Source organism: Myotis brandtii, unplaced genomic scaffold (genome assembly GCF_000412655.1).
Source record: "Myotis brandtii unplaced genomic scaffold, ASM41265v1 scaffold131, whole genome shotgun sequence".
NCBI classification, from domain to species: Eukaryota; Metazoa; Chordata; class Mammalia; order Chiroptera; family Vespertilionidae; genus Myotis; species Myotis brandtii.
Window position 1 is genome coordinate 5399363 of NW_005354632.1, and position 11268 is coordinate 5410630.

Below are 11268 nucleotides of genomic sequence, written 5' to 3' on the forward strand. Positions count from 1 at the left end.
CTCTGCCGGCTGGTTGCGCGTTAGTCGCAGGTAAGACCGGCGCTGGCTCCTGCCCAGGACTGTGAGGCTGGGCAGCTGGCGGGGTTCGGGCTTCGAGTTAGAGAATAACCCGAAAAGTTAGGCCATTGACATGTTGCCTACATTTTATTTTATTTTCCCCCCCAGGATATTAAAAAGTGACACTGGTGAACCCCAAACAAGTACCTCTCCATTTCACCGAACCTGCCCCGATTTCATCTAGGACCTAGATTCTAGGTCCTTGGTACCAAGAGAACAGACATGTCCCTTCGTATGAAAGTTTATAACAAGGAAGATTGTCCACTGTATCAGGTGTTCTCCACCTTGATTGGTTGAGATTTTAGAAAGTGCTGTGGTCAAGCCTCGGTCCGCCCTAGGCAACAGAATGAAATACTCCGCAAGATCAGTGCCTGGACCTTGGTCATGATGATTTAAATATCTGGGTGGTTCTTAATGGATGTGCAATCAGGGTTTTGAGACCCGTGACAAACTGGACCAATGTGAGCCAGATGCAACCCACCTTTTTAGGATCCATCAGCAGGATTCACCAAGTTAGCCTGAAAACACAAAAGGCCAAGGACTGCCTGAGAGGCTCAAGTACAGCCAAGAAATAGGGGAAAAAGCAGGAAAAAAAAACCCCAGACCATTTTTCAAATGTTTTCATTTCCTTAAAACTCTCCTACATGGAAATCACACCTGTAGCAAGGATTACTGTCAAAGCCCGCTCATTGGGCCAGACATCCTCCTGTTGTTAGCAGAAAACTGCCCCCCCCCCCAGGACACCACCTCCACCTGTGAGTCAGCCCATCGGCCACCTGCCTACATTTTAGCCCACATTGTAGCTGAGAGAGACAGGCGTGCAATCAGAACCAGAATTTAACTTCAAGTTCATCGTGAATTATTGGATAGATGTTGGAGCATCCATAGCTTATTACGTGGGACACTTTTCTCCCCCTTAAAATTTCATTTGGACTGTGTGTGAAAGGGTTCTTGCAAGCGATTTGAATGAGATTGAGGGCTTTAATGAAATGTCAGACTGCTCGGATTGTTTGGTTTGTATCAAAGTAAAAGAACAGTCAAAGGAAAGAATGGTACCTTAGTGGTACCCTGGGCTGCATTTAGCTGGGTTTGGCATATTACTTAGGTTTCTGAGCTGCTGGCTGTTGTCTGAAATAAAACGTACTGAATAAATTCTGTGGGTTAAATGGTAACACGGAAAGAGAACGGAGAAAGACCACTTTCTCCCTTTCCTACTGATCTAGGCAGCTATTTCACCCCACTTCTTTTTATAACTGATTTATTTTTTTTATTACTTTCCATCCCCTATAACTGATAATTTTTAATTTACAGCCCAGTTGTTGCTGATCCCTGGAAGGATACATCTACATTTTTGTTTCAAGGAAATTTGGAGACACAAAATGGAACAGAGCAACAACAAAGAGGTAACTGCTGCCCTCCCTAACCTGCTTGTATGACTCTCAAGAGTTATTCTGGCAACTTTAGGTATATTGCGTTAATAAAATATTACGATTCCGCTTTAAAAACGTTTTTAAAAAATAGGCTACAAGAATGTTGCATGTTTGGCTTGTATTTTATTTCTCTTGGACAGAAGTGCCTTTTGGACTGCATTCCTTTATAATGCTGGTAGTATTTAGGAGCAGGCGTAGCTGTTAAGGCTTAATCATAATTCCTTTTTCCTAACGGGTCCTGTTAAACGTTCTGGCACCATTATTAGGACTATTGCAGCAAGCGCATTGCAGTTAGGGGAGAGACTGGGCTCAACTCCATATACAACAAAGACTAATGGATTTATAGCCTCTGAGCAGAGTGAGAGGCAGGGGTCAGTGGATGGAAAAGAGAGGAGACATCAAGAGTTTGGGATTCTTGCTAAATGATTTACAGATTTAAGATTCTGGCTGAGGGCAGGCCACGGTGATCAGATATCCAGGATGGGAAATGAAGAACTTAATCAGAGACTGAGTTTGATCACATAATAAGGGTAGAGGATGCTTAGGAATCTTGCTAACACTGGGCTCGACAGGGTCTAGGTCCGGGTCCGGGCCTAGTCAGAAGAGGAGCCTGACTTCAGGTTGGTCAACAAGAGACTGTCAATCATGAACAGTTTCCAGCCTCCTGCCTGCCTGGACTCCAGGCGTTGGAAGTTCACGAAAGATCCCTTGTGGCCAGGAGGCTTATAACTGTTTTATCAAATGCATTCATAAGCAATTTTCCATTCAGCTGACTCTGAGCAATAGAAAGCATAAAGCCAGGTTCTTAATAAGGGAGGAGACTTAGATGGACTGTGGAGGAAATGCAAGGCCACCTAATGGCTGTAGTGAAAACAGAGATGGTTGACGGGCCATTCGGTTCTGCCAATTAATTGGCGGAAATAAAGCTGCTTTTTTCTTACCGAATCCCCGAAGTCATGTGTGACTTAAAACACTTTTTGTTTGTAAACTTTCAGGGCCACGGTGTGGCGGGTGGTCATTCTGATCTTCCCGTCAAGAAGGCGATTAATTTTTCCCCTCCGCTATACAGACAGCGTTACAGCTTCGTTAACGACCTGGTCAATCAGCACAAACCCAAGAAGGTAGGTCTTGGTTTCCAAACATTTCATTAAAACTCTCTTATAAAATGTTTTGTTAAATGCAGAAGCCTTGGTTAGTAAGTAACTAGAGACTGTTCGGAAATACTCTCACAAGGAGGGAAAGGGTTAGAGAGGGAAAACTAAGCTTGGAGGACCTGGGTGAGCGAAGTGGAATGAACGAGCGCTTGGTTAACATGTGAGGTTAAACAGGACTTATTTCCCCCACCCCCCAGGCTTATCATGTCTCGAGATTAATTTCCTCTCATGTACTTCTTTTCTGCCAAAGAGATCCTTCCATACGATGTTTTATTATGGTTTCACTTCGGCTGCCCACTCCCTGTAAAGAAGGTCTTGGGTCATACTTGACTTCTCTGGCTATAAACATCTTTGAAATGACACTGGTCTCATCTACAGGTGGCAGACTTGGGGTGTGGCAATGCTTCCCTCATACAGATGATTAAATCGCACAGTTGCCTGGAACTGATTGTTGGAGTAGATATCAATAAAGATAAAATAGGATCGCAAAGGTAATGCCTAGTTTCTGGAGGAGTGGTGCATCGATCTAAAACCAGTGGCACTATTACATATGCTTAGAGGAAGGGTCAATTTTATGCAAGATTTACACTATGTTAAATGTTAAAATGCGTTGTACATTATACACCAAGAGAGCCTCAGGCTCTCTGAATAATGACTATGCCCTCATGCTAATTAGCTGTATACGCTGTGAATACCTGTTTCCTACCAATGTAGAAAGTAGAGTCTCAATTAAGTAATTATCATCGTCAGCGCATTGCAGATTCAGTTTCAAAGGGCAAGAATCTAATTAGGTTGATGCTGGACGCCATGGTAACGGCAGAGCCCCAGGCAGCCATCTCTAGTTTGAAGCAGAGCAGCTCTCCAATATCCTGTATATATTGGATTTCCAGGGATTGTTTCAAAAGGGTGTTTCTTTTAAAGGTCAAGAAGCTGAAAATCACTGATCCAAAGTCAGCTGGGAGACCAAAAATATTAAAAATGAGAGCAATGTCAAATATTCAGAACCTTGTTCTGATTGGCCAGTTACTCCCTCCATGAAAGGAAGTTACTCTCATGTCTGTAGTTGTGATAACTCTAAACAGTTCTGCTCAAATGCGCTGACTTCTACAATCACGCTTTTGCAGGTGTAGATTGTCTCCATTCTCGGGGGAGTATCTAAGCCCCCGGGACCTGAATCTGTCGATCATCTTGTACCATGGCTCTGCTGTGGAGAGAGATTCTCGTTTGCTTGGATTTGACTTAGTCACGTGTATCGAGTTGTAAGTATTAAACGCATTCCTTCTGTATAATTAGAAAAATGTCACTGGATTAGTCTTCGTAAACTTTGTTCCCTAAATGTAATCTGGATTTTTATTTGTAAAGAAAATTGCTTGTCGGTTGGGACTGGCCTGTTACCACCCCGTCTCATCCGGGATGGGCGAAGGGAAGGACGAGGCCGTTTCAGGGTCACTGTTACATGCTCCAAGGGGGGATACATCAAGGTAGAGACAGACCTTGTTTTGCGAAGTCAGTTAGGGAAATCGTGCAAGTGAAGCTCGATTTGACTCGATCTGTCCCCGCTGACCCTTTCAGAATAGAACATTTGGATTCTGAGGACCTGGCCAGGTTTCCCGAAGTCGTGTTTGGGTACCTGTCTCCGGCCATGGTTGTCATCAGCACGCCCAACTCGGACTTCAACCCCCTGTTCCCGGCAGTGACCTTGCGAGATTCAGATCACAAATTTGAGTGGAACAGGAAGCAGTTTCAGACCTGGTGAGTGCAAAGGTGTCTTGGTTTCTCGGGAGCCCACGGGCATTTAAAATCCTGGGGAATAAACCTTGATGGATATGTGACTGACGGGGTTTCCTTCCGCAGAGCACATGAGCCAAGCCAGTGGGAAGTTCGTTCTCTCTCTCACGTCTCAGGCGGGTGTGGGAAAGGTGTGTGCCCACCGGGTGGAGGCGTCAGGAAACAGGACCGTGGGAAGGTGTGGCACTGAGTGGTGCCCTGGCCCAGGGGCATCTCCCAGGGGCGCCACGGGTTCTCGGCACAATTCCACACCCAGATAGGAGTTGGGGTTATAGCCTTTGTGGTGTCCTTGTCCTTTCCTCTGCTCTGTCCCACAACATTCCTTGTCTCCATGGTCCTGTGGTTCATCACCCTAATAGGAGTTGGGGTTATAGCCCTTGTGGTGTCCTTGTCCATTCCTCTGCTCTGTCCCACATTCCTTGTCTCCATGGTCCTGTGGTTCATCACCCTCGCAGTCATTGCCTGAATGCCCCTCAGAGAAGCAAGCAGACCCCACGCGGTGGCAGTGTGATGTATAAGAACCTGCAGCTCAGCGGTCTTTTGGTTCCTTGCATTGTTCGCGTTCTGTTCTACCGGGAATTGCTGTCTATGTAACAGTAGTTCCGAGTTTAGAAAAAAACGATCTCTCTCCTTGTTTTGATTCCAGGGCCTTAGGGGTGGCAGGTTTCTACAATTACTCCGTGGAGTTTACTGGCGTGGGGGAGCCACCGGAAGGAGCTGGGAATGTTGGCTACTGTACCCAGATAGGGGTCTTCCGGAAAATCGGAGCGCCGGCCACGGAATCGTGCGTGGCAGAGCAGTGTGGTCAGCACGTTTATAAGATTGTGAGTGTTCTTTTTTTAATTTATTTTTTATTGATTTCAGAGGGGAAGGGAAGGGAGAGAGAGATAGAAACATCAATGATGAGAGAGATTCACTGATTGGCTGCCTCCTGCACATCCCCCACTGGGGACCAAGCCTGCAACCCAGGCATGTGCCCTGACCGGGAATCGAACCACGACCTCCTGGTTCATAGGTCAATGCTCAATCATTGAGCCACGCCGGCGGTGTAGACTGTGAGTGTTCTTTGTGGGGCAGCTGTCGGGACAAGAACTACATGTACCTCGATGGTGAACAGTTCCCTACCAAGAGTCCCCGCAGCAGAGAGGAGTGGTGGCCTGATTCTGAGGGTGACCCTGGGAGAAGCCTACGTGCCCCACTGCGGTCAGAGCTTTGAGATGGGTGGTCTTTTGAGCTGTTGGGCCAGCGGCCTCCCTTGTGGGTTCTTGGCAGGAAGAGGAAAGCCAGCAGGCATTTCACTGCTGGGCTCAGAAACTGATTTGGAACTGAGCCTCCAAGTGCCTCAGACCCTTTGGTTTTGGAGGCATGGGGAAGAACAAACACATCTCCCTCTTTAATTAGCAACACTTTTCCTTTTTGACCCCATGTGTCAGTATTTACAATTAGTAGGGTTTCACATTTGCACATACTAACTATACAGTTATTCTTTTTTTTTTTTTTCATTCTCGCCCAAGGATATTTTCCCATTGATTTTTTAGGGAGAGGGAAAGACAGAGAGAAACATCGATGCGAGAGAAACACATCGATTGGTTGCCTCCTGCACAAGCCCCGACCAGGGCTCAGGCCAGGGAGGAGCCTGCAACCGAGGTATGTGTCCTTGACTGGAATCGAATCCGGGACCCTTCGGTCCACAGGCTGATGTTCTAACCACTGAGCAAAACCGGCTAGGGCCATAGAGTTCATTCTTCATGTGGTAGGAAGTTACTACTCATGGTCTGGCATAGAGTTAATTCTTCATGTGGTAGGAAGTTACTACTCATGGTCTGGAACATTTCCCTATATCCTAAGTGGTTTTTTCCTCCCGGCTTCAGGTTTATTCCGTTTCATATCCGAGTTTACAGCAAAAGGAAGTCCGCAAACTCGCATTAGCAAATGAGGTGTCTCGGCAAATCCAAAGCATGAGGCAGAGATATGTCTCCAGCCTGAGGATCCTACAGCGCGGCGATGGGGACGGCCACCAGGTCAGCGACACTGGGCTCGTCACCTTCTCTGGACCAGTCTTCACAGAACTCGAGAAACGCAAAATCGAGAAGTCTCCCGAACCGTTCCGCTTTGGGAATAAGCTCTACGTCCCGCTGGAAAGGCTGCTCGCTTACCCCAAGGTGAACCGCCTGTGTGACAGCGTGGACACGATGCGAGCGCTCATCGCTGACACGGTGAGGCTGAGCAGGGACGGGTCCGCCGTGAAGGTCGACCTGCGGGATGCGAGTCCGTGAGCGGCCATCCTGAGAGTCAGGTTCTCAGCCAAGGGAGAGCTCGCCGAGGATGCTCTCCTGTAGCCGTTATTCGAGTAACTTAGTTTTGAGATTACTTGACAACGTTGTTGTGTGTGTGTGTGTTTTTAACAGGCTTGTTTTGTTTGGGAGTGTTTGTAGAGAGTTCCTGATATGCTTGGTTTTTGTTGCTGTTGGCATTAAAGAATGTTAAAGAAAATTGAGTGTTTACAACTTTTTCCCAGGGGGTAAGGGTAGCTTTAAACTCTCTCTAGGATTTGCTACTTCCTTGGGGCTAAATTCTGATCTCTCATACTTAGCCCAAAACAGTGGTTCTCAACCTTCCTAATGCCACGACCCTTGAATACAGTTCCTCATGTTGTGGTGACCCCCAACCATAAAATTATTTTCGTTGCTACTTCATAACTGTAATTTTGCTACTGTTATGAATCATCATGTAAATATCTGATATGCAGGATGTATTTTCATTGTTACAAATTGAACATAATTAAAGCATAGTGATTAATCACAAAAACAATATGTAATTATATATGTGTTTTCCGATGGTCTTAGGCGACCCCTGTGAAAGGGTCGTTTGACCCCCACAGGGGTCGCGACCCACAGGTTGAGAACCGCTGGCCTAAAACATCATACAACACAGGAGTGCAGGTGACGGGAGGAAAGGGGAGCTTCGTGACGTGAACACTGTCCATGGGTTTCGAACGCCCTCTTCGGCAGCTTGCTGGCTGGAACGGGTGGAGATAGTCATGGAGGAGAGAGAAGCACCGCTTCATGTAATGGGGGAAGAGTGGTTTCGATGCTACGGCTACCATGGTTTATCTCGGATATGTGCATGCCTTCGGGGACATCCCCAGATAGGGGACACGTCATATTGCTGAGATCCACCAAGCTGGTAGAATGGCGAAGCCATGAGTGTATACAATGGGAATTTCACCTTGCAAGTCGTCTTCAAAGCTAGTGGCATGCCAGTTATGCACTTACGTTGAAAATGAGCTCAGTGCCCTGCCTAATAGTATACTCTGCCTGCATGGCTACATTCATCTCTCCCCTCTCCACCCCATCTGTCCGCTGGACCGTGGCTCTGATCAGTTCATCGTCTTTCCCAGAAACACTGCATTGCTCCCGACTCCCGCACCTCAGCCTGGACTCAGCTTCGTTGGTTTTGCCGAACAGACGGACTTTCCACTGCTGGGTCTCTGTCCAGCCTTGTCCCTCCATCTCTTCATTTACACTGATCACCCAGACCTTCCAGTAGGATCCTCATGAAAGTGAATTGACAGAATCTTTCATTAATCCCATACAAAAGGGAGACACTTTTACCCTATTTAAGCAAAGTATGAAAAATGACTTCAAAGTATTTCAAATTACTTAAAATTAGTGCTGAAGAGATTTTCCTTTGGCCCAGCTGGTGCTGGCTCAGTGGTTGAGCGTCAACCCATGAACCAGGAGGTCACAGTTTGATTCCTGGTCAGGGTTGCAGGCTTGATCCTCAGCGGGGGTGTGGGGGAGGCAGCAGATCAGTGATTCTCATCATTGATGTTTTTGTCTCTCTCTCCCTTCCTCTCTCTTTCTCTGAGGTTGATGGAAATGTATTTAAAAAAAAAAAAAAAACTTCCTTTGATCACAACATGGAATATGGGGAAAGAAGGGCAGGCACAGGATCACGTGGGAGAGGTATGCTTAAACTGAATCACTGAAGCTCAATACCAGAAGGTGGCACACTTTCTCACTTAAAGTAAATGCATTCTTTTGCTTTGAGGACTCCTGATACAAGATGCAAAACAACAACAAAACAAAAACAAAACAAAAAACACCTCAAAACTTAGTCTGCCAATTTCCTATGGAGGCTTGAAGCTTTTGCCACACAGGAAAGCGCTGCTGAAATGATTTAAAGATCTAGTAGTGAAGTCACTTTCTTCAGAGAAATGGTTCAGGAGACAGCTCGACCTGCCTGAGTTGTAACTGCATAGGAATGGGGTCTGAGCTAACTCAAACAGGAAGGTGTGACATTTCCTTAGTGCAGGGGTCATCTGGAATAGAGATCACCAACTCAGGGAATGTCTAAATTAAGGCCGTTTCTCTTTTGCATCTTGTGTAATGTGGGATGGACTGACTCCACCAGAGATTTCCTATCATGCACATGGAAAGATTTCATTTCCATATACTAGTATATGCTGCTGTAAATTAAGGGGAAAGGGGAGAGGATGGGGGAGGAAGAGAGAGAAAAGCACTAAACGCTGAGTCATAATAAGAAAGCTGGGCCTGGGAGCTCATCAATGTTTCTCTCTCTCTCCCTCTCCCTTCCTTTGTCTCTAAAATAAATACAAATTTTAAAAAGAAAAAGAAAGACAGTAGGTTCTGAAGGGTGTTTGGATTCAGACGCAGGTCTCTTGTTGCAGGCTCATGGCCGGGGCTGCAGGAGCTGCCTCGGGGTGCGAAGTGTCTTTTGAGGGGAAACCCCCAGGGAAAAGTTATACACTGGTCCTTTCACGTCTGTTTTCTGACCTTGGCAAGTGACAGAATCTTTAACTGAAATGTTAAACTTTAAGATATGATTTTTATTGAACTTGTATAGGATTCACCTTTACATTATTACAAATACTTTACAATAAAAAATTAGTTTTTGTAAAAAAAAAGGGGGGGGACCATTTCCTGGATTTATAGTTGTGCAGTTAAAACAAAGAAATGTATAAAAATGAAGGTCATTCTCCAAGTATTAGAACACAATACTAATGGAATCACTTCAATTAACATTTTTGCATAAACATTGACATGACTACTTACACTGTATCAGCTTCCACAAGAACAAACAAATGCACAAAAACGAAGGTAAATCCCCAACATACGGTGTATTTTTTTTAAAAAAATCAAACTGAATGTACCCAAAATGTCTTCCTGTGATGGGATTTGGTCAATGACTATCATCAAGAGATGGACATACACATTTGTAGATGCAGAGCATGTAGCCTGCGTAAATTATAAAACCTGCCAGCCGTGCTGTGCGGAGGAGGAGCTAGAAACCACCTACACAGCCGTTTAAAATACAGTGTAGACAGGGTAGGGCAAAAGTAGGCTTACAATTGTGAGTACTCTAAACAGTTTCTTCTTGTATTATTATTTTTTTACATTTTAAAACCTTTTATTGAATGGGAGAGTGGGAGGAATTAGAATACCTATTATTTGTTAATTATTGTATTTTCCATATGAACAACTGTAAACCTACTTTTGCCCCACCCTGCATATTATCTTATGAAAAGTCATAAGAATAATAAGGCCTTATTTCCATAGCAGTCTTAAAACAGGGTTCATATAGGCATATTTCATCCTTTATGTTTTTGGATTTCATATTCTTCAACATCTCAACTCTTACAATTATGCACAGTACCTAAGCCAACATATAAAGAGTGACATGACGCAGTTCTAGCTACAGTACCTGATTCTAGTCACACGACGTACCATCTAGGAGAACTGCCCAAGTACAGTTTCTGAACCGCCCCCATTAAAGACCTGCCAAAATAAAATACAACCCCATCATGTGAGCCCAGTCTCTTGGGAGCGTTATTATATGTCCAGGAAGCCTAACGCTTCAGAGTAGTTCTTCAGGGAAGCGTTGAACAATACTGTCAGCCTGAGCTTGCAAAGTGGTCGTTAGCGTGGAATTCTTAAAGTCTAAAATTATGTCTGGATATTTTCCAGGTATTGAATCTCATTGCTAAATATGTTTTGACTGGAGGCTAGTAGATACTTAAAAGAATCTTGGTCAAGACTTTGTCAGATTATAAAAACTAATCATGTTGGGTGCTTGTATGTAGAGCCTTCAACGCCACCGCACAGGGTGAGCGGATGGCTCAGGGCCTTCTCTGTCCTTGGCTGCCCTTCACATCCTCTCTGGTCTCCTTCACCAGCACAAGTCACAGGAAGTGGGCTCCTGACCTGCTTCTTCTGTAATTCCCCCAACCAAGGTATTTAAGACTCTTATCAGAAATATGTCACTTTAAAATACCATTCATTTTTTTCCTCTAGCACTGGGTTAGGAAATGTTACAGTTGTACAAATTCTCCAAGACTAGGGGACTTGAAATTTGAGTCTAATATTTAGAAGTCAATGTATTAAGATCTACTTTTTCAAATTCGATTTTCTAAACTCAAAACAAAACCAAAAGTAGACTTAATATGAATAAGCAGATTTACAGGCTCGAAGGAAGAAGAACTTGGAAGTAGGGCAGACACGTAGGCAAACTCTAACATATTTTTCGGGACTGTAATGAAATGCGGTTGTTGCAAAGTGTGCTGATGGGGCACAAAACAGAATAAAATGGACGCAGACTTCACTGACTACGAAGGAAATTGCCATCTCTCTTCTTCCTGTTTCCGTGTATTAAGATGTTTGTTATGTTGACTCATATAGAAATCAAGATGTTATCTGGTGGCTGCTAAATTTATACAGGCATGATTTTTATGGTCTTCAAAATTCACCTTTTGTTTTTAGAAAAGAATTCTGTGTCATTTTCAAATACCGAGAGCCCGTCTCGCATAAAGGTCTTGG

At 44.7% G+C, this 11268-nt stretch overlaps 1 protein-coding gene across 1 annotated transcript; it reads left to right on the forward strand.

The window, feature by feature from the left end:
• Positions 1–6: 6 nt before the first annotated feature.
• HENMT1 (HEN1 methyltransferase homolog 1 (Arabidopsis)) lies at positions 7–6922 on the forward strand. Its single transcript, XM_014534658.1, has 8 exons — positions 7–30; positions 1369–1460; positions 2483–2608; positions 3020–3132; positions 3766–3900; positions 4214–4393; positions 5076–5253; positions 6301–6922. The coding sequence occupies exons 2-8, from the start codon at positions 1437–1439 to the stop codon at positions 6703–6705; spliced, it is 1161 nt and encodes a 386-aa protein (XP_014390144.1). The 5' UTR covers positions 7–30; positions 1369–1436; the 3' UTR covers positions 6706–6922.
• Positions 6923–11268: the final 4346 nt, after the last annotated feature.